The sequence below is a fragment of the Pantherophis guttatus genome, chromosome 1 (assembly GCF_059756535.1).
Source record: "Pantherophis guttatus breed Tessera chromosome 1, ASM5975653v1, whole genome shotgun sequence".
NCBI lineage: Eukaryota > Metazoa > Chordata > Lepidosauria > Squamata > Colubridae > Pantherophis > Pantherophis guttatus.
Window position 1 is genome coordinate 277,523,927 of NC_142063.1, and position 24,177 is coordinate 277,548,103.

The following is a 24,177-nucleotide window of genomic DNA, read 5'->3' on the forward strand; positions in this document are numbered from 1 at the left end:
GGATGGCCCATAAGCTGCATGGAATGGATGATGCATAATAGGCTCGGCTTCTCAACCTCATAAAATCATACTGAACCAGTCTGGTTTTTGTTTCAGCCAAAATCTGGGACAACTAAAACACTCCAGCTTTTGTTTCAGTTACACTGTGTCCGAGCCCAAATGGTTTGGCAGATTTTCTAGATTACATTGGCTAGTGTCAGAGTTAGAACAAAAGATGTTTTCTATTTTGTACATAGCCTTCGTGGAATTCAAACTTGCAAAGTCTAAACAAAGTTAACTCTGGGTAAAAGAATGATTTTGGATACATAGTTTATATCTATGATTTGTAAAGTACAACTCAAGAGGATCACTGCCTTCTGGTATACAGTGAATTGCAATCTAACTGAAGATATTTTAGGTGATAACTCATGGGTCAACCCAATTATGTTTGTAATTGAGTAAGCATGAATAACAGCGTTCCAAGAACTCCTGCAAACAAAAAGTTGAGGGGGGTGTAATCCACTTTTTTGGATGACATCCAACACTCCAGTAAAGGAGAAACAGCACATGCAGCTGTTTCTCACAGAAGTCATACATGGAGTTTTGAATGGTTACTTTGGTCTCAAATTAGCTGTAGTTATGTAGGGCATCTACATTTGAAAAATAATTTCTTTGTTATTAGTCTCTGCCTTGGGAATGCTTGCAGTCTTTCAAGCATCATGTTCTGGGTTTATGGGAGAAGTCCAATCCCAATAATGGCATTCACTGAATATTTTCATGTACATTTTAGAAATAAAGAATAAAAGGGAATGCATAAAGTGGTGGATAAATGTGGCAAAAACAAGGAAGCCTTGCAAGTTCAAAAGATTGGAGAAGCCAGTAAATAGGGTTGCTGAAACTAGATCCAGCTAGGTTTCTGTTCATTTACTGTATCTCGTGCCTTTAATTTCTTCGGTTTATTATTTCTTATACCTTTTCTATAGTTGGCATACATTGCTTTCCACAAAAGACAACAGCATAATAGTGTATACTATGTATTTTAACAACCTAAAATCCCTACATTCCCCTATTCTACTACATACATATTTATAGAGAACATCTATGTGGTTGCTAGGAGTCCAAAACAACTTGATAGCACATTATCAATCAATTAAATGCATATTTTATATACCAGTATACTGAAATGCATTCTTGCACTTTTATAATGCACTGAAGATGTTACCTAGTTGGGTAATGAAACATCTGCAAGAAAATAACCAAGCTGAGAGCACCAAGAATTCAAAAATGTTACTTTTTTAATGAACATTAACATTCAAAGTGAATAGTAACATATAAAGGAATTACGGTATTTTATTACTATTTTACACTTCATCAAGTTCTAATTTTCTTAAAACCGTTTTGGTCTAATTGTTCAAAAATAGTTCCTGGCTAAAGTATGTCTTGTCCTTCTTAAATTAAGAAAATTTACGTGATTAGTGGCTTTAAATAAAGTACTTGGAGAAAAGCTACAAGTGTTGGCAACATTAGCATTTAATTTCTGGATATATATGTCAACTGTGAATAATCATAACTAACACTGAAAGAGGAATACACATAAAACAATATGGACAGAAGGGAAAATAAAATATTTAAAAATCTGAAACATTTACAAATTTGTTCATTCGAAGAAAAGTTATTTGTTTGTTTAAAAGAAATGGGAATAAAAAGACAGACCGTAATAATTCTGAAGACACCACCGCCATCATTCACCATCACTTTATGAAGATTTCTAGAAACAAGACCTTGCAGATCCTGGCTTTCCCATACAATGGTGCCTTCAAAACTCTGTCAAAACAGCCATCATATACTATTAACGGTGTATCAATATGTGAACACACAAGATAAATGTATTTCAAAAATCTTTTTAAATGCTTTGAAGACAGAATAAATCTAAAGCATTATAATTTAACTTTGATACAGACACAGATATAGACTTGAGCTGTGCAAAGCATTCAAAAGAAATACTTTGCAATGGGTGGGCAGAGTGTGCCAAGCACCTGTCTTCAAAGCAGTGAAGAATCCATGTGTTTTGGAAGGCTTCCGCAGCTGCTTTCCTGACTGTATGTATGTAGCCCAGCTGCTTAACTAGCAACCCCCAAAGAAAGTCTTCAAAGCAATTGAGCAAGAATTCCAAACAATATGGCTTCTACAGTGCTTTGCCCAGATTAAGACTCTTTGCAAAGCACCTGTTCTGAATGCTTTCAATAGCCCAAAATATATGCCTAACTAAGCTGGCAGCTGCACATTATATTTTGTAATGAAAAATCAGTGATAAGACAAAGCTTATCATTTGTCCATCATGGTGAATAATTCTTAAGTGGTTAAATAGAATCCTTAAAAAAAAAAAGTACTACCAACTAGTAAAACACCAGAGTTCTTTTACATGTCTGTCAAAGATACAGACCACTGATCTCTGTGGTTCCTGAAATATTGCAATCTTCAAAAATCAACAAAGAAATCTAGCCACTTTTAGTATGAAAAGGTGACAAATGTTTTGTAAGTACAGTACAAGGCAAAGGATGTAGGCACTTTGAGATGTCAGCAAGTGCCTAAAACATTTTAAAATTACAGTTAACTAACCAGGATATGGTAGCCTGATTCATTTAATGCTATGCTTGCGTGATCAGCCCATTAGCAATTAGAGTAATTCCTACTGGAAATGCTAAAATTTCCTTTTGACAAAGCATACATAGAATTTTATCTACACTGGTAAATTTTCATCTGAAACCAGGATATCCTTAATCTTGTAAAGTATAGCTATTTTTTATATAGGCACAAGTTGGTAACCTCATCTATTAGTGCAGAAAAACTATATTGCTATTTTTCTTTATAATAGTTTCAATTTACATTATTCTATATGATACTATTCTATGAATTCTAGGCAGATTATTATAATACATAGTCACCATAAATCCATAAACATATTGGTCCATTCATTAACTAAATGCTGACAACTGTATATGAGATTTTCCTCTAAAAAGACTGTGTAGAAAATCAGAGGTTTTTTCCTAAATGACAGAAGGGAATGAACTATTATAACCTCAAAAGCAAGCTAGTCCACAAAGAAGACTATCCTCCAGGCCCTAACTTCTAATCTCCAGTGAGAATGGAAACCAGAGCATTCTCCTTGGCTTGCATATATTGGGCAAAAAAATTCTACCTGGAGTAGACAGTCACAAAGGTAACAAGGACCCAAATCATAAAAGGTTTTGTAAGTAATAACTAATACTTTGAATTAAATTTGGAAGCCAATTAACAACATAGCTCCTATAAAATCAGTGTCATTCTGATGTATCAGATCAACCAGCTGCTGGGAAGGGACTTGCATTCTCCCCAATCTTGGTGTTGAAGCTGATGCAAAATGCAAAACCACTCCATCGTCACTCAATCAGATATTAGTAATGTATGTTATGTCTATTCTCTCTTCCATCACTAAGGGGCAAGATCTAACCACTCAGAGATCTGTAAGTGTTATGCCAAATTGAGGCCATGGCTTCTAGAAATCCAGTATCTTAAGGCCCCAGAAAGAAATTTGAAAAGAACTTGGTAAAGAACTTTGTAAGCTGAGAAGCTCATGGCTTCTGCTATGTTCTTGCTTGGTAATGTGTTCCCAAGGTTTTTTTTTTTTAAAGAGACACAGTATTCCATTATAAAGTACAGTAGCAAAAAGAAAAAAAAAGAGAAACAAACCATCTATCATGTTCCCAAGTGCATGGCACACTAGTCTCATTCATAATATATGCATTCATGGCATGGTTACTTGTACCATGGCTTATACAATTAACTTGATTTTTCCAGGTATTCGCACAACACTGAAAATGCAGCGAGCCAAATTGATTCCATTGTTGCTAGGATTTAAGGCAATTAATGCACATTAAAGAGGAACAGCTGACAGAAATGACCCCAAACTAATTTATAGCTAGATTTAGTTAGATAACTCTCTTTCATTTCATAATAGATACCTCTCTTCTGATCTGCAGCTTGATCAACAAAATAAAATGCTGAGCATTTTCACAGGGGCAACTGCTACTAATTTATGTTTTAACTAGAAGCAGTGAGACTGACACCTTCACATTAATAAATGAATTACATCATAGGCTTTTGCAGAGTTGAACATATTCCACAAGATTCATATATCAATTGTATATACATTACTAGGAAATAGGTACTAAATAGAAAATGCAGAAAGATAATGCAGTAAGCATTAATGATAACAATGTATGACAGTCATAGTTAGAGCCCGAATATATTCAGAATAGTATTCAGACCCCCAGAATAGCAGTAACATTTTACAATAATCAATGTATCAGTATTAGAAATGCTGACTCAGCTCTAGGTTCCAATGAATTAAGTGGATGTACTTTCAGATAAATATGCAGAAAAAGTGCAGCTTTATTTGACTACTATCCAACTAGGATAGTAGTCAAATACTACTGGATAGATAGGTACTATCCAACTAGGCCTGTCTTCTGATAACTGAAAGAACAAATGCCCTTCATTTTGACATGTCTTTAGAAACATATACTTTAAAAGATGGTTCTCACACTAATAATGCAGCTAACATCTATGGTGTAAATTAGAGTTCCCCAACCTTTCCAGCTTTGTGGACTGACGGGGGTGAGGGTGGTGAAGGAGAGGAGATGTTTCCATACGAGCGGCGCACATGCATGTGCAAATGCACATATGCGTGTACATCCTCGCCCGCCACTTCTGGTTCCAAATGGCTCAAGGCTAGGTAGTGGGCCAGGGCCCGGAGTTGGGGACCCCTGATGTAAACAACACCAAGGGGCAAACTACTTTAGTTTATCAAAAAGTGCAGGAGAAATAAAGCCAGAATCTTAAGACTATGAACTGTCTGTATATACCATATTTTCGGAGTATAAGACGCACGGGAGTATAAAACACACTTTAATTTTTGGGGAGGAAAATAAGAAAAAAGCTGGTTGGCGGGTGGATCAGCCTCCCAGAATATCCCCAATCAGCTGTTCCCAGAGGTGAATTTTAGCAACAGGTTGGTTGGTTGTGAACTCTGTGCCTTGCTTTTTTTTTTGCTTTTTTTTCTGCCTTTGAAACTTCTGAAACTTTCAGAAAGAACTTTTGTTTTGGCCTCTGAAAGCCTCCAAAACAGAGCTTCAGAAAAAAAGCCTCTAAAGCTCTGTTTCTGAGGCTTTTTTTCTGAAGCTTTGTTTGGAGGCTTTTTTTCTGAAGCTTCGTTTCTGATGCTTTTTTCAGCCTCTGAAACCTCCATTTGAGAAGCTGGGCAGGCTACATTCGGAGTATAAGATGCACCTAGATTTTCACCCTCTTTTTTGGGGGGGAAAGGTGCATCTCATACTCTGAAAAATATGGTAATTGAATTCAACCTTTTTAAAATGTGAAGATAATTACTTCTTCTCTGATTCTGTATTTAGGGAGATCTGCCAGTCTTTCACTGACTTTCCAATGATAGCTCTGACTATGTATATCCATCCTGCCTGCCCAGCCGCCTACTTCCTCTTTTTCTTTCCTCCACCTGGCTAAGGATATTTTCCCTAGTCCACCTTATACTCGCATCATAATCGTAAAGCATATGAGTTTCTTCTTGATCATCATTTTAAATTAATCAGCCTTATTTTTTGCAGTTCATGACTCTTGCAGTTCAATGGACTCTTTAAGTCCATTAATTCAAAGACATTTATCTTCTTTCTTTCACTTGAGTCCATATTTCTTCACACTCAGCTCTCACATTAGTTTCTAGTTCATTGTAAAGAATCTTGAAAAGACTAATCCAGTGTTCTGGCATACCATTATCTCATTGCTCATTTTGGCATAATTGATACAATCTAAGGCCTTGTTATAGTCAATAAAGCAAAGTTAAACCACCTTATCAAAGGACCAACTTATGTATATACTTCAAAAAGGCATACTTCAATAATATGACTTTTAAAAATGTCCAGCAGCACAATATCTGTTCTTGTTCCATTTATAAACACATTAAAGCCCAAAGAGTCACAAACAAATCAATATGTCTTTAAACTACTCTCTTATGGGATCTATTTCTACAATTATTTCTTTTGGCAGTAATATAAATCAATCTGAAGTTTCCAAACACTGAAGCTTATTAATCTTCCTTTCAGTGACACCTTTAAAAGCATGAAAAAAATCAGTAGATGGACAAACCTCACCTTTATTTTCAACAAACTATTGTTGAAATAGCTGTCCACATTATATACTATTATCATATTATCCAGGAACTAACAGGTTCAAAGGGATAAATCAATATCTAATCCAATACAAATAATATTAATAATGTAAAGTCAATATTTTAGAACATTTTTAGAAAATCCATATTTTGATTCAGGAAAGGGTTCTAATTTATATAATGGAATGGGCCAGTTTTTAGAGGCAGGTGAACCTAGGAGATGGGGGGGGTGGAGAATGTCAGGGATGCTGATGAGAACTCTAGTATGTCTCTTCTTAAGAAGGCCCAGACAATTATTGTATCGACCAGTCTTCAACCTCCACTTTTGTAAGAAATTTATTGAAAAGGTGTTGGGGTTCAACTACACAAAACTATAGAAAAGATTATCTGGATTCTTTTCAATCAGAGTTTAGATCCAGGCAGGGGGTGGAACCAATCACTCTTGTCAATTAATATTGATGAGACTTAGACAGATAATGCAATGTTCCTCATCCTGCTGGTTTTCTCAGTAGCTTTTATTATTGTCAACCATGATATCCTTTTAAACCAGGGGTGTCAAACTCGCGGCGTCACGCTGTCATCACTTGATGTATCGTGATTTTTTTCCCCTTTGCTAAACTGGGGCTGGGCGTGGCCAGCACATGACGCATCTAGCCCGCAGGCCGCAAGTTTGACACCCCTGTTCTAAACCGTCTGCAAGGGTTGGGGTTGCAGGCACCATTCTGCAGAATGTTGTTTGTCCTTTTATGAGAGGGCCATTCCATTCGATGCATGAGGGAGATGAGCGATCAAGCCCTTTGGCACTGTAGTATGAAATGCCCCAGAGCTTTGACCCCACCCCCCACCCCCGTCCCTTTATTTTATTTAATACCTACATGAAAACTCTTGGAGAGTATATTATTTGAATGTTTGATGTATACAATAAATTATCTTCCATAATCAGATGATATCCAACACTGCAACTCTACCCTAGGCTGAATAGCAAATAGTGAAAGTCTTGACCCAGTGTATGGAGGTTATAAGGGTATAGATTGGAAGAACAGGTTAAGATTTAACTCAAATAAGGCAAGGAAGCTATTAATATAGAAACCAAGATGCTGCAGTTCCAACATTAACTCTTAATGGAGCTAGGCTTCCCAAAAAGGATCTGATACATAATCTGAGGATTCTTCTGAGCTCACAACTCCTGCTATGTCAGCAGATAGAAGCTATGAGCAGGAGACTCACTGCCCACCTTTGGCTGGTGTACCAGTTATGTGTGTCCCTGAAACAGGAGGCACTGACAATAAGTCATTCATTTCCTCACCACCTCCCGACCAGACTATTTATAAGTCAATCTACATAAGTCTTCCTTGAAGAGCACCTAGAAGCCACTGTTAGCACAGAATGCACATTAATGCTCCCATACAATACCTATATTGAGATAGCTACAGTAGCTGCCAGTTTGATACTAGGTGCATTTCCAGGTGTGGTAGTAATTTATAAAACTGTGCATGGCTTGGGTATTCATTTGCTTTAAATAGAGTCTGCCTGCCCAAGATCTGCAAGTAGATAGTAGTAGATGTTAAGAGCCCCCAGAGGTGTTATGGGAAGGGGCCTTGGAGGTGAGCAATTTTTTTTTCCTGTGATACCAACTATCCTCTTTGCACAGCATCCTTCTATTAACATCTGGAAAGCTGCTGAAAACCAGGTTGTTTAAGCAGGCATAGAGTGGCTGTTGAGTCCCAAAGGTGCTTTTTTCAAGAGGCAACTAGACTTTTTGGATGACTGAGAACCTCCATAAAGGTAAAGGTTCCCCTTGCACGTATGTACTAGTCGTTTCCGACTCTAGCGGGCGGTGCTCATCTCCGTTTCAAAGCTGAAGAGCCAGCGCTGTCCGAAGACGTCTCCGTGGTCATGTGGCCGGCATGACTAAATGCCAAAGGTGCACAGAACACTGTTACCTTCCCACCAAAGATGTTCCCTATTTTTCTACTTGCATTTTTTTACATGCTTTTGAACTGCTAGGTTGGCAGAAGTTGGGACAAGTAACGGGAGCTTATCCCATTATGCGGCATTAGGGATTTGAACTGCTGAACTGCCGACTGCTGAGAACCTCCATAGACAGCGACTATGAACAAAGTCTTACCTAGAATATGCATGAGTGCTGCTTTTTATAGTTTTGTGTTTTTTATAGTTGTGGTTATATTATGATAGTTATAGTTGTTGTTTTTTTATATTTTTCTCAGTTGTTAGATCATATTATTTGCTTAGACTCACTTGAAGTATAATAGAGGGAGCATCTATAAAATAAGAATAAAATGGGCATTTAAATGTTTTTGCTAAAACTATTAAGTGTCTGAAAATTATGGCAAATGTAACTTTTGTATTATTGTATTTAAAAACAATAATGTCACTAACGTCTAATTAATGGACAAGCATTTAATTAGCATTCATTGTGCCCCTAAATTAACAACTTAGAAATGTCTTAATCCAACAACATTGCTGTCTGAAGCCACAATCCTCTCTTCCATCCCTAATCTCAGAATTTGAATAGCTGCCTGGCAGTAAGTGCTATAGCACAAACTGAACAGAAACATTCTCTTCCAAACAAAGCTCTTTGTGTTTGTAGTTAATGATATTCAGTCGGCAGCATTTTCTCAACATATGAAAACCTAATTTCACTAAAAATAATGTTGCCATTCTCTGAAACCAGGACAAATGTTTTAAAGTTCACTTTTGCTAAAGTAAATACTTCAAATGTCCTGGAGTATAATTCTTACTAAATTCCAAACAGACACGCCTAATCAGAGATTATAGGATTTATAACCTATAATGGAAAACCCTTCATTGCTTATTCTTGTGGCCTGATCTTACTTTTCTCCTCTGGTAAATCTGCAAGGACAACAGAGTTTTTAATTCCACTTTTACATTAACAAAACAAAACCCATTAAGTCTAAGCCCAGTGGCATGTATTTACCTTAAACTATTACTTATTAAAGTAAGCCAGATAAAACAATGGTTCATGCTGGATAATTCTGTCTTGTTCACTGGTCATAGCTTAAATCAGGTGGGGTCAATTTGTCATTTCTAAGTGCTATCTAGCGTCATGCCACTTAAATTTGGAGGGAAAAAGTACTGCCAGCAGCATTTTTGTTCTTTTTTTATTATTTCAACTTTAAAATAAATGTAATCAGTCTCTGGGAGATCTCAGCACCTAGTCAAACTTGTTAGATCTCAGATCAACATACTTTTTCTACACACATTTTTGTTCACTGTTAATGATTTATATACCCCTTAGCAGAATGTTTTTTTTAAAAAAAAAAGAAATCAGCCTCAGAATTAGAGACATGAACTGTTGAAGAGCAACCATCCCAATCGGGAGAAGGGCTGAAGCAGGGAATTGGACTCACTACATAAATGCAAGAGGGAAAGGTATGACCTCTCCGAAATGCCTTTGAGCTTTATCTAGTTTTTCCCAGGTGAAAGCTGCCCGTTTGGGGAGATTCCTGTTTTATGGGCAGGGAACAATAAAGCAGCTAGTTTGAACTCCAAACGTATGGGAATGGTTGTTCATGCCTGAATGAATAAAGTTGGCCAGCTTTACAGAAATCAGGCTTTGAAACAGAATTTTATTCCAGAATTCACAAGTTGTACTCATTGATCTCGATTCCAAATCTAAACCCATCCGGTTATTTTTCCTGATCTAGTCACTATCTACTGCTTTAAACTTTATAATTCCAGAATGCAATATAATACCTTTTGTTTTCACCTCATGACCAAAACTTATGTAATATTATGCTTCTATACAGGGCCGGATTTAGATGAAAAGAAGCCCTAGGCTATTCCACTTATGAGGCCCTTTCACCTATAGTGAAAGTGTAATTTTAATTTTGCTAACAATTTGAATGTAGGCCCCTCTTGATCTTGAGGCCCTAGGCAGAAGGCTAGTTAGCCTATAGGAAAATCCGGCCCTGCTTCTATACTACATGTGGAAACAAATTCAGGAAATCTTGTATTTAATTTCTATGATGTTATTAAGCTCTTAATAAGTTACTCTTCGAGAGAGATGGTTCAGAAATGTGAAAAATAAATGAATAGTATCAAGAACTTTACATTTCAAAACAAAAAGATGACTAGCAGGTCCTATGCGAGTCCTAAATCCATTTTTTTTAAATTAATTACAACAAAATGCTGAGCAAATATGAATAAATGAAAAAAGAATTGAGAAAGAATCAATGTACAGTATGCCCCATAAATACACTGCACATACCTCTGGCAGAATGAACTGTTCTACAGGTTTGTACCAAAGTCTGCTCACTTGTACTCCACAACTAGGTGGACTAAAACGAGCGCTGAAGAGTGCCTCCTATGGAAATAATAAGTAACCCATTTGTGAGCCAGGAAAATCATTCATGAAAAGTCACATCTTCTTGGCCAGTTCATGAAGAAAAAAAAAAACCATAACTGGATCTTAAAACAAAGTAAAACATGTAAATCACTTTTATGTATGATGATGCAATTTTGATAAATTCAAGCTTTTTAGTATCCTACTCTTAACAGATACAAAAACGCTACTATGTTGTTGAAAACAGAGATGTTTGAACAACTTGCTTCCAGAAGTTGTAAATGCTCCAACACTGGAAGTTTTTAAGAGATTGGGCAACCATTTGTCTGAGTAGGGGATTGGACTAGAACAGTGGTTCTCAATCTTCCTAATGCCGTGACCCTTTAATACAGTTTCTCATGTTGTGGTGACCCCCAACCATAAAATTATTCCTAAAACCATTGAAAATATGTGTTTTCCGATGGTCTTAGGCGACCCCTGTGAAAGGGTCATTCGACCCCCAAAGGGGTCGCGACCCACAGGTTGAGAACCACTGGACTAGAAGATCTCCAAGGTCCCTTCCAACTCTGTTATTCTGTTAATACATGCTTTAAGAAGTTTCATATGTTTTGGAGACTGTGGCAAAACTTTATTGTCATAGTCAATTTCTCTCACACTGAAATGAACCACAGTCAAAACAAAAATAATTTTGATATTTTAATCTACCTAACAATCATAAACATAACTTTTGGAGGTTTATATGTCTATATAAAAATGCATTAATCCACCCCTGCATTAAAGTAAATTTTTATTACCAGTAGTAATTCAATGTTATTATTTACCAACCTAAATATTAACTTTATCATAATCCATCTTTAATCTCTTTAAAACTAGCACATTCTAGTATATGCAGAAGATTCCTCTACTATTTGTTCTGGAGAAAAAACTGCTCACGCAGCCCAGAAGACTACCACTTCTTACCATATCCAAGTTACAACATAAATAAAAACTCTCTAGAGCAGAGTTCCCCAACCTTTCCACGTTGATGGCCCAGAGCAGGGCGAGGGGGGATAGTGGGGATGATTTTGTGGGAGGGACAAGCACATGTGCGCATGCATGCATACACAAGCACCTGTGACATTCGTGCAAGTGGAGTCGCAAGCACCGGCAACAACAATCATGAGAGTGGGGCCGCAAGTACCTACGATGGAGCTCACGTGAGTGGGGCCATAAGCGCCTTCAATGAGGCTCGCACGAGTGGGGCCATGTGCACGACCGGCCCTTTACGCAACCCAGTGGTGATTGACCCGCAGCCTAGTAGTGGACCGCAGTTCATAGGTTGAGGACCCCTGCTCTAGAGGGTGATATGCAATGCACTTCTCTGCAAATGCCAGGCATTCACTCCAAGAAAGGAAACATGTTAATCTGTGGACACCTGGTGATAGTGAATTAACATTTCATAGCCATAGAGAAAAAATGTACCAGTGATTAAACCAATTTTCATGTCACACATATCCCTTGGCCATGTTACACAGTAAACATTATTTAGCATTCAAATACAATACTCTTCCCTGTATTAAATCAAAGTTGAATTGCCTCTGAATGCTCAATAATGTTTACTGTGTAACACGGCCAAGGGATAGGTCTGAAATACTTAAAATCTTATCACGCAGTCAGACAGATTACTCATGAACCTCTAAGTATAAACCTACCTATAATGCCCTCTCAAGCTGCTAATTGCAACACTGGTCTATTTTGAAAGCAATTCTGAGATTAAATTCTATGAGAACCTTCCTTAAACCTAAAGTTTCAAATAATTGTGTTAAAAATGTATTATGGTAGCAGAATGCTGACCACAAGATTGAACTTTGATTCACAATGGACTTCTGAAAAGCCATGTAGCAGAATTCATCTGCTACAGCAATGCATTGACAGAACCAGAGCTGAGAAAAAGGTAAAGAATTTCTGCCTTTAATAAGTACTGCAAGGCAAAGGAGTTTATTTAGTATTCATATTGTGGCTGCAATGCTTTACATATCTACTTAGTGGTAAGCCCCACTGAGCTTTGTTGGATTTACTTCTGAAGAAGCTACAAGATCACATTGCTGCTTCATTTAGATTCCATTTTACAATGTGCAAATTTTTGAGATGCAGTTTACAAAAATCCAATAAACAAAGCCATCCATTCAAAAGGACACTCGGAAAATAACAACACTCTTCTATACTTAGTGCAGATGTAAAACAGGGTGACTGAAACCCATGCAGTCTCCAGTTTCCCCTTCACATTGTTTTGGTTAGAAATTGTTGACAAACTGTGGCTCAAGACCTGGAAACTACATTTTATTATTTGCTTTAAAGTTTAAATGTTTTTTTGTTTTTTCAGGTCTGTGTTCTTTCCTTAAAGTGCCATGAGTACTACAGTACAGAATGAAGACTTCAAAAAATTTGGACATAACTACCATATGCTATTTTCAGACTTCTAAATAGCAATAGCACTTAGACTTATATACCGCTTCACAGTGCTTTACAGCCCTCTCTAAGCGGTTTAGAGTCAGCATATCGCCCGACAATCTGGTCCTCAAATGCTCACACACTGTATATAACACACATTACTGATTACTTATCCTTCACTTCACCCCCATTATTCCCACTTATTCTGTTTTAGTAGCTACTTCTGATAGCCCCAATTAAAACAATGATTAAGAAACACACTAGTCAAATGAATTGCAGATAACAGCACCACAAGTCATGTTGCCTGTTCATTCTTCATGAATATCTACTATCTCTTTAATAATCCCTGCTTAGTTCCACACCTAAAGAGACTATGGATTTGGTCTATTCTATTAAAACAATTGCCGGAACATGGCATACCTCTTGTTCTGCTTGGTATAGTTTCACTGTAATGTTTCTCTGGAATCCAACACCCTTAGCATCGTAGAATACCCCAAGACTGGTGATGACAATCGGATAAAGGACTTTGAAATGCACACTGACAACTCTGTCTTCTGAGAGCACCGAAGTATCATCCTCTGGCAAAGTGAAGGCTTCAATTTCTTGATTCAAAACTAATGAAAAAAATTAAGAAAGAGGGCAAACCAAGCTCATCTAAAATAAGAAGAAAGCAATCAAGACTCAGTAACTCTTTCAGACATTCTTATTTTACCATAAAAGGAAACTTTCTATATTTCTATACCATCTAGAGCAGGCACAGTGCATGAACAGCATTTACACCTTAATCCTTAACATAGAACATAGTTTAGAACAGGGGTGTCAAACTTGCAGCCCGCAGGCCAGATGCGTCACACGCTAGCCACACCCACCCATTTTAATGAAGGGGGGAAGTTGCAATACGTCACATGACGATAACGTGTTGTCACGAGTTTGACACCCCTCGTTTAGAACAATATCACATATACTTCAAATATTATTAAAATTAACATGGATAGGTGAGATTGTAGCTTATTTTCTGGCTCATTACAATGAAAAAGTTGTTAATTATCACAACTACTTGAAAATATCAGAGCTCCTATTTAAATGCATTTAACAATACTTCTGTGGATAGGAGCAGCTACAATATTTTCTATGACTGATTATAGGAATGTCATACAATGTATCTTTTTCTCCAAAAAACCTTCAGTTCTTACCTGGATTAGAGATATTTAGAAGTTTGCATGAATAAGGATCTTCTCTATCTTCTACTGGCACATCACATCCATGTATACCGATTATAAACTTCACAAGGACACTAAAATAAGATTAACAACATTTATTTTTTCTTCTATTAGCCCGGTTCTGTTACCTTTTTTTTCAAACAGTAAAACACATGTATGCATGTAAAATTCTAATTATACAGGCTAATTCTGAGAATTTCATCGAAACTATTAAGAAAAACAAGATTTTTCTTGATAAGGCATGTAAGGAAAGGAAAGGAAAGGCCATGTAAGCATTCTGTTTAATATAAGTTTTGGGCTCTTATTCAAATGTGCTAAGAATTTCTTAAAATAATTCATTTAAATGAGAACCTATAAATGTTAGATTTGCATCTTCTTGAATGAAGGCAGTAAGATTGATGAATTACCGATGACTTAAAGTTGGATGCTGCTTCAAATGCCTAAACCAAGTATTCCTTATAGCATTCCGCAATCCATCATTGTGTCGTGCAGAGAGTATCCCTACAATAACATCATAATGTTTTGGTTTCCAGTGAGGAAAGAAAGCCAGTAGACCTAAGAAGTATAAATTAAAAATATTTTAGCAGAGAAATAAGGAAACAAGTATGCAGATCAATGTTATAAAAAAAGACATTTTTCAATTATTTGTAAACATTTTAGCCAAATCCATATAAAATGAGAAAAAAGATTTTAGAAGAAAATATTTACTAAAATTTAGAATAAGATACTGGAAATAGTTTCACATATCCTGATAACTGAAACATTAATACAAAGAATTGAATATAAATATATAAGAATACAGAATATGATTATATTGTGTGTGTGTGTATTTCCTATATTAAAAAATACTATATTCTCTTCCTTAAAAGATTAATATTTATTTGCTGTATTTTAACCCAAATAGATAAAAAAATTAGATCAGGGATGTCAAACTTGGGGATGTGTCACATGCTGGCCACGCCCATGCCCAGTTTAGCGAAGGGGGGAAAAGTTGTGATATGTCACGTGACGCTGCCGTGAGGACACGAGTTTGACACCACTGAATTAGATGGTAAAACAGATACAGCTTAGATATAATGAAATGATTCTAAAAATGAGAAGCTAAGTTGTTAATACAGTCATATGAGCGATATCCATGCATCATAAATATTACAGGAACATAGGAAACAAGGCTTCCCAGATATTACTGAATTACATTTCCCTTACAGTAGCTTTATCTGGCAATAACAATGGTGAGAAATGCTAGGAAATGTACTTCAGAAGCATCTAGTGAGCCACAGGTTCCCAACCTGCAGATACATACTATATTTAGATATACATAACTATACCCGACTATCATTAAGTACAGTGATTTAGTTTTAACTGTTATGGTTTCATAAATCCAATAAACAAGACAAGTAATTTACATTCCATCATGGATGACAGCATGTATTCATGGTTTATTTTTAATAAATTATTGTATAATGGATATATTCAGATTTATATTTAGCCCTGGCAAAAGATCAGTTTCATCTCATTCTGCTTAATTTGAGAATAAAAAGAATTAAGTGTCAAATCAACTAAATGCCAACTCTGTTTAGAAAAATGACTGCACATAATGTACAAGATATAATTTCAGTTTTAATTTTAGTATGAACTCCAAAAAAAAAAAAATCAACAAATTTTGTGTTTCAGATCTAGTATGGATCTTGATGATCTTCCAACTATGTCTTTTAATAGTACATTTATGAAGATTATCAGTGCTGCCCTCTTTTTAATTCAGAAAAATTGGTGGAAAACACAATTGGATTCCTTTCAACTAATATTTTATCATTCGAAGAAAAAGAAATTATTTGCTGATAAGCTGAAAACCAATGTACAATATGAATAAGAAGATATGTAGTCTGAATTAGTGTTATACACATTTATGTGTTTTCCTTGGAAGCAGCTATGTTAATGGAAACTGCCCGCATTTTATAATTTTTCTTTGTTCTTCAGTGAGAATTCCATCATCTCCAGAAAGACTGATCAATTACTTTATCATCATAATACATTTCTATGGGTGTATTTCATAAAAAGAAAGCAAGCATAACAGAGTTCAATAAAATCAGTATGAAGAATATAAAATGCATAAAAATAGCATTTACTTAGGTTTAATTACCTAAGACAAAGGATTTCGTTTTTCTCTAAATCAATTAAATTAAATCAACAACATGTGAAGTGACGGAAATATCTCAATTTTGCATTCAAAACCATGTGGGGGACCAGACAAGCCTTTCTGAACAGAACATTTCATGGACAAAATGAAACGATCACCCATTCTCTTATAGTCACTCATTTAACTTCAGTCAACAGAGGTATCTAAAGAAGAAATCCCCGAGATGGTCAAAGTATACATGGGGAAATAATTCCTCCAGACACTGTACACTGCCCCCTAATTATTTGGGGCTTTAATAGCAAGAGTCATGCTTTGAAATGCACTCAGAAAGAGAATGGAAAGTAGTGTAGCTTATGAAGAGAAAAACTTGGCAGACGAATTTCTCACTAAATGCACATCTAACTTTCTGGACTGAACTTTGGTCTCTGTCCAGTCATTACTCAATTGGACACTGATTCAGGACATTCACTGTCTCCATTTGAATGAGATGAAATTACAAAAATAACTGAACTTCAGCTATATGCTGAGGATCTCTCAGCCTACATCCTCTGATACCATAATCTCTGCAGAAGTTACATGCAGAATAAAACATGTGAGATAAAACAGAGATCTAGAAAACCCTCAAATATTACCTTCTTACAATTGGTAATTCTTCAGCATAATTATATCAAATTAGACACCTGAACAGAAGCAGAATCACCAAAAAATTATATCTGTAACTTAGATGCCCATTTCAGAAATACACTGTGATTGATGATAAGAATGCTACTGAGAGATTCAGGAGAAGCTAAAAGAGTTTTGTTTCTTTATTGGTAAATGCCGTCCCTGGGGAAATCATGGCTGTTTCTGTCTCAAAACTGCACTTAAATCTGGGCTGAAATGGATCCTGAGAATCAACGTCATCCAAAAATGCCTGGAGTTGAATGTTAATTACTTGAGCATCTTGCTTATGCACCTGCTATTGGAAGAAAGGAGACAGATATTGTTGCTGTAGCTTTGAGAACATTAAATGGAAAATCCCTAAATCCCTGAGAAACTCATTACCAAAAGAGGGCTGTTTTCCTCTCCCCATTCCTAGTCTACAATTGGGGAGAAAATCACAGATTTTCATGATTCTATGTGTGGTCAAGAGAAAGGAATAGGATCCAGTAACTTGCCAAAATCCACAGATGGTAATATATAGCTATTTTTATGTAAGAATTTGTCTTTGGTTCTTTTTTATAGAAATTAATCTAAATAATGAAATGGAACTGGATTCAAATATCACACACTATAGTTTATTCACTATGATTTAAAACACTGATCAGATGAATTTGCACAGCTGCCAAACTATAAACCATAGCTAGTTCACACAACTTCTTAAATCAAAATTGAATGAAATGTATTATTGACACATAATGAGCAAGTCTAGCTGCAAATGCTATACCTGTGTTTTAGCACTGAAACACAAGGGGTTGTTTTTTATGAACAATATGTTTTTATTTCATCATCTGGGATATTTGAAAAAATGTCTGAGAAGACTTTAAACAGATGTGGCAAGTAATAGCGCATGATGCTCAATCACAGAAGCTCTGTCTGTAAATCTTAGTTCCTTAGATTATCTATTTTTCTAGAGACACTTTAAAAAAGAGAGAGAACTTAATTATTCATTATATCTGCTTCATAAGTGGTTTGAGGAATTTGATTTCAATTCCCTAATGCTTCTATTTAATAATCTGTAACAGAAAACTTCAACATGTTTGTGGAGGTCTGTATTTTTTATTAGCTTTCTGCCTTCTACCATTACTCTGGAAGGAGAAATAATAATACTTGACTACAACTCAAGATCTTGAAAAGAAAAGTTGTTTGGCCAAAATAAGAGGAAGATGATATAAACAGATGGTATTTACCCAACAGGAAAATGAAGTTTTCTCCCACATAATACCTGTGAATTGGGGGAGGGGGGAATATAATCTTAAAACTGATAAAAATAAAACAACTATTTTCTATTTCCCCTCTTCTTTTACGAATAACCCTTTGTTATTCTTTTTCTTTGGCTGTTTCTCCCAAAGAAGATAATACTTTGAGAAATTTGTGGGTGCAAAAAAGAATGATTGGTATATATTGATAAGGATAGTTTAGTTTTTTAAATGCAGCTTTTCATTTTATAGCTAATTAAAGTTATTAATTTAAACAATTTATTTTTTTTGTTCTGGCCTTGCCCTTTTTTGGGAGTGAAGCTTCTCGCTAATACACACCCACACACAAGAGATTTGCAAACTTCAAAGTGATTTGAAAGGACAGTTAGGGGACTGCAAACCCAACCACTTTTTAAAACTGCTATATCTTTTTTTCAGGCTTGCGTGAGATCCTAACAGTTGAAATTGTTGAGAAACGCTGCTTGGTAGATATTATGCTTTTTAATTTTAAATTATCTTTGATTTTAAAGACAAGGTCATTCATGTATCATTGAAAAAAATTGCAAAAAATTAAATTCAGGCAAAAAGAATGCCCTAACCTTCTCAAAACCTGACTAATTATAACTGCTAGGATTGACAGAAGTCACCCATCACAACACTTAATACATAAGACTCTTAGTGTGACATTTACTAGCTCTTCTTTACCCCAGATAACCACAAGTTTCTCATATATAAGAACACCAGAACTATAGGTTACTCTGGGAAGTGGAAATAATATCCCAGAAAGCAGTAAACATCTCCTTCCCTACAGCTGTCAACAAAACCCTGCCTGAAGGTACCCATGAAATCACCAGAAGTTAAGGTCTGACTTGAAGGAAAGTCTCTATGGAAAGCAATCTAATTTCTTTTCTTTTCTTCTATTTCTCAACTCCTGCTCCATATTTTACTCCACAACAGGAATGAGCAAAAATTATTCATATCTACTGGCAGCTGTATCTAATTTGCAGTAGATTAGCAAGGATTTTTGACCTTAACTGTTTGAAGAATTGCAGCTATGCAAACATATGCCTCCAGCTGGTGGAACTAGTCAAAAAAAGCAACAACAACAAAATTCAAATTTTATCAAGCCCACTCCGTTCTTCAGCATCTGCCATTTCCCCCCCTTACTTTTATCAAGCCTCTCTCCAAACGTTGGGGGACTGCATATCCCAATCCTGCACTTTTTCTCCTACCTGGTGAAAGGGTATCTCCCCCTGATCCAAACCCTCCAAGCTCTTTCCTCCATGAAAGACACCAACATACCCAAAGGTGCTTTTTTTTTTCCCAAGAGGCAACTGGACTTTCTGGTTTTTCTTCGAAGACGTTTCACTTACCATCCAAAAAGCTTCTCCAGCTCTGAAGAAGAAGCTTCTTGGATGAGAAGCGAAACGTCTTCAAAGAAAAACCAAAAAGTCCAGTTGCCTCTTGGGGGAAAAAAAAGCACCTTTGGGACAACCACGACCTGGATGAATGAGAATCTCCCAAGACACGCAACATACCTCGCGCTTATTCCTCCAAAGCAACCTCGGTTCGCCTGAGAAGGGCTGCTGGCCATTCCCTTCTTCTCGACCGAGATTGAGGAGCTGCCCCACCTCTTCTCGGCTTGCCCTCCAGAGCCCGGGCGACCCTGCCCCACCGCTCGGCTGCAAGGAGGAGGAAACAGCGCTGCCCGCCTCCTCCTCTTATCTCCTGCCCGGTCTTTCCGAAACCGTGAGCAGAACGGACGGCACAACGGCGCCGTGCAAAGGAGGCCCTCCCGCAAGATGCCTCTGCCTGACCCCCTCGCCTCCCCTGCGGGAGGACGGCAAACGGGCAGGCTTGGGTGCGATGCCCGCCCTCCCTCCGCCACTTACCTGCCGGGTGTTGCTTCCCGGGGCCGCTGGCCGGGCAGCTGAGGAGGAGAAGCCAAAGGTGCAGCACGACCCCGACCGCACACGGGCAGAGAAGTACCAACCAATTTCGCATTGGCCGCCGGCCGCTGCCCAGCCGTCGCGGCCTCTCTCGGAGCAGAGACGGGACGGACCCGCAGAGACAGGCAAGGTCTCCTTCGCCTTCCCTCGCTCCGGCACCAGAGACCCTCGCCGGCCCCTCCCGCGCCCGGCCCAAAGCCAGAGTCCCGCCCCGGACCAGGAAAGCGTGTGCGCAAAGCCGGGCCTCCGCACTACAATCCCCACAATGCCTCGCCGCTGAGCGGAAGCGGCTTGACCTTGGCGCGATCCGACAGCGCCTCTCTCTCTCTCTCTCTCTCTCTCTCTCTCTCTGTGCCCACCTCGCAAGAGGCGAAGGCTGGAGGTGAGCAAAGGAGATCGCCTTCTAGGTGATTTTTTTTTAAAACTCCTGGTGACTCCGTGGAAAGGAGAGAAGAAAGAGGAGGTAGGAAAAGGCCCGCACGGTGTTTATAAAACTGCAGGTTATTTTTGTACCTTCCCTCCCCCCTCCACCTTAAATAATAAGAGAGAGAATGAGAGTTCTTCGACGTGAAGGTTAAAAATAGGCACCTAATGGGAAAACTTTTATTTCACACATCTGGCCTTTCCATTTTTACAAAAACACCCTCCCACACACACACACACACACTTCAATTGCTGAACAAATCTTTTTAAAACAAAATTTTGCAACTGAGTAGCATTTGATAAACGAGGTGGGATTCGCCCAATCTTTTGGGAAATGTGAAGTTTGTAAAGGGAACTGTCATTTTTGTTGGAACAGGAAGAAATCAAAAACTTGTTCTCAAGTCCCAGTAAACATGCATGAAGATGCCCTGCTTACCATTTTAAAGGAAATATCCTCCGGGTATGGCTTTCATCGTGTAACCAGTCCACTAAAAAGGAAACCTGAATGTGCCTGTAGTTGTTCCAGTGTTAAAATAGCATCTTCCTTCTTCTGATAAGGAGCCAAGCCATAAGAACAATCTATTGTCATTGACAGTGTGGATGATGACAAAATCAGGGATGGGATCTGCTCAGATCCTATCAGTCACTTGAGGCTTCTCCCTTCAGTCCATGGCATGGCTCTCCATGGCCATTTTGGCTTCGATTGTTGGGAAAACTGAACATCCAGCTTTTGCAAGAGGTTTAGTCTAGGTCAGGATTGTCAAACTCAAGTCATGGCGGTGTCCCATGACGTATTGGGATTTTTTTTCCCCTTCACTAAACCGGGCGTGGGCATGGCTAGCACATGATACATCTGGCCCACGGGCTGGGAGTTTGACAGCCCTGGTCTAGGTAATGCCTGACCAACACTTTGCAAATGTTCCTTATGTACATAGACATAGCATTTCTTTTGAAGAACGCAAGACCACTTTTTAAAAAAATGTGTTCAGAAATTGTTTGATAGAGTTTTAGAACTGACTTTTGGGGGAAAAAAACATGGTCAGTTTAAGCTAGGAAAAGTCAAGCTCTGTCATTGTTAATTTTGGCTCAAATTCTAAGTTTTCTGCTGCTTCAGAAATACAAGGAATATTTTTATTACTTTTGTGAGGAGCAGTGCCACCATGTTGTGTACTACTTGACCTACTTCTGAGTACTATTAGCCATGGCATTTCACTGCCAGCGCTGCCATTGAAGTGGAAGGAAGCATACCCATGCTACTTGCAAACCTCAGGCTGTCACATATCAACTTGAAATATGTAAAAGCTGGGATGTGGTTTATTTATTTATTATTTATTATTGCGATTTATATGCCGCCTTTCTCCCTGGGGACTCAAGGCGGCTTACAAAATGACAATTTCCAATACAAATCACAATGAAATAAAAATTAAAATCAGCAACCCTATTAAAACAATTAAAAATTATAACAGTGTACCCCCAAACGGATCAGTTGAGTTGACGGAAGAGCCACGTCTTCAGCTTGCAACGGAAGGAAAGAAGGTCGGGGGCTGCCCTGAGCTCAGTGGGCAATCCATTTCAGAGGGTCGGGGCTCCCACAGAGAACGCTTTCCTCCTGGGGGCCGTCAGCCGACATTGTTTGGCCGATGGTACCCTGAGGAGGCCCACTCTGTGAGAGCGCACAGGACAATGGGAGAGCGGCTGAAGATGGTCCTGCAAGTACCCCGGGCCTAAGCCATGAAGTGCTTTATAGGTAAGCACCAGCACCTTGAAATGAATCCGGAACGCCACCGACAGCCAGTGCAGCTCATGCAGGAGAGGTGTTACACGGGAGTATCTCGACACCCCCATAACTACCCGCGCGGCTGCATTCTGGACTAGCTGGAGCCTCCGGATGCATCCCAAGGGCAGCCCCATGTAGAGGGTATTACAGTAGTCCAACCTAGAGGTAACGAGGGCATGAGTGAGCATGGCGAGGGCATCCCGGTCTAGAAAAGGGCGCAACTGGCGCACAAGACACACCTGTGTGAAGGCCCCCCTAGTTACGGCCGTCAGATGGTCATCCAAGGACAGCTGAGAATCCAGGAGGACACCCAAGTTGCGGACCCTGTTGGAGGAAGCAAGAGTCTCTCCCCCAATCACTAAAGATGGAACCTCCAGATCCCGGGATGCCGGCATCCACAGCCACTCAGTCTTGGAAGGGTTGAGTCTAAGTCTCTTCCTCCCCATCCAAACCCGCACCGCTTCCAGGCAGTGGGACATCACGGAAAGGGCATCCCTAGAGTGGTCAGGGGTGGAGATGTAAAGCTGGGTATCATCAGCATATTGATGATACCTCACCCCAAAACCACGAATGATCTCACCCAGCGGTTTCATGTAGATGTTAAAGAGCAGAGGGGAGAGAACCGATCCCTGAGGCACCCCACAATTGAGAGGCCTCTAGGAGGATCCCTGACCCCCCGCCCAAACAGACTGCAGACGACCAGAGAGATAGGAAGAGAACCACTGTAAAACAGTGCCTCCTAACCGAATCCCCCTGAGCTGTTGCAGCAGGATACCATGGTCTATGGTATCGAAAGCCGCTGAGAGGTCAAGAAGGACCAGAATGGAGGAACAACCCCCATCCCTGGCCCGCCAGAGATCATTTACTAGGGCGACCAATGCCATTTCCGTGCTGTGACCACACCTGAAACCGGATTGGTAAGGATCGAGGTAGTCCGTTTCCTCCAGGAATTGAGGGAATTGTTGCGCCACCACGGACTCAACAACCTTCGCTAAAAAGCGAAGGTTGGAGACTGGACAGTAGTTGTTAAGAACGTCAGGATCCAGGCTGGCTTCTTAAGGAGGGGTCGAACCACCGCCTCTTTGAGTGCAGCGGGGAAGACCCCTTCCTTTAACGAAGTATTGACAACAGCCTGGATCCAGTCTCCAGTCGCCTCTCTGGCTGCCGAAACTAGCCAGGAGGGACAAGTGTCCAATAAACACGTGGAGGACCCCAGCCTACCCATAATCCTGTCCACGTCATCCAACGAAACAGGCTCAAACTCAACCCAGATGTCTCCATCAAGACTAGCCCCTGTCACCTCAACGGACTCTGTCCAATCAGAGTCCAACCCGGTCTGAATCTGAGTGATTTTATCTTGCAGAAACTGTGCAAAATCCTCAGCACGGCCCTACAAGGGGTCCTCCCTCACTCCCTGATTAAGGAGGGAGCGGGTTACTCTAAACAGGGCTGCTGGGCGGTTTTCTGCAGATGCAATGAGAGTGGCGAAATAGTTACGTTTCGCCACTTCCATCGCCACAAGATAAGACCTAATATGGGTTCTTAGTTGTGTTCGGTCGGATCTCCAACCACCCTCCAGGCGTCTTTTCTGATGCTTCATTTCCCTGAGCTCAGCGGTGAACCAAGGAGCCGCCCAGGATCTGCGTCGGATCAGAGGCCGTGAAGGCACGATTTGATCCAGGCCCCCACCGCATCCCGTTCCCAGGCTGCGACAAGGGCCTCGGATGAATCATGGTTAATGACAAGTCTGCATTCTCTTTTAGCCCAAAGGGGGACACAAAGTAAAATGGGAGAGAAATCACCTGTGTTCCTCTCAA

General features: G+C 39.0%; 1 protein-coding gene across 4 annotated transcripts in view; it reads right to left on the bottom strand.

The window, feature by feature from the left end:
• The window catches only part of B3GALNT2 (beta-1,3-N-acetylgalactosaminyltransferase 2), a 31,199-nt gene extending 10,745 nt beyond the window's left edge, over positions 1 to 20,454 (bottom strand). For 2 of the 4 annotated variants that reach the window (XM_087882965.1, XM_034428308.3), the window contains exons 1-5: positions 20,104 to 20,447; positions 14,584 to 14,731; positions 14,150 to 14,250; positions 13,377 to 13,570; positions 1,693 to 1,803 (exon numbers count right to left, since the gene is read on the bottom strand). In XM_087882965.1, the coding sequence (XP_087739091.1) occupies positions 1,693 to 1,803; positions 13,377 to 13,570; positions 14,150 to 14,250; positions 14,584 to 14,731; positions 20,104 to 20,215 (666 nt within the window). In that variant the 5' untranslated portion in view covers positions 20,216 to 20,447. Of the gene's footprint in view, positions 1 to 1,692; positions 1,804 to 10,451; positions 10,548 to 13,376; positions 13,571 to 14,149; positions 14,251 to 14,583; positions 14,732 to 20,103 lie in introns of all 4 variants that reach the window. The other 2 variants (XM_034428309.2, XM_034428307.3) reach the window with 2 other exon arrangements.
• Positions 20,455 to 24,177: the final 3,723 nt, after the last annotated feature.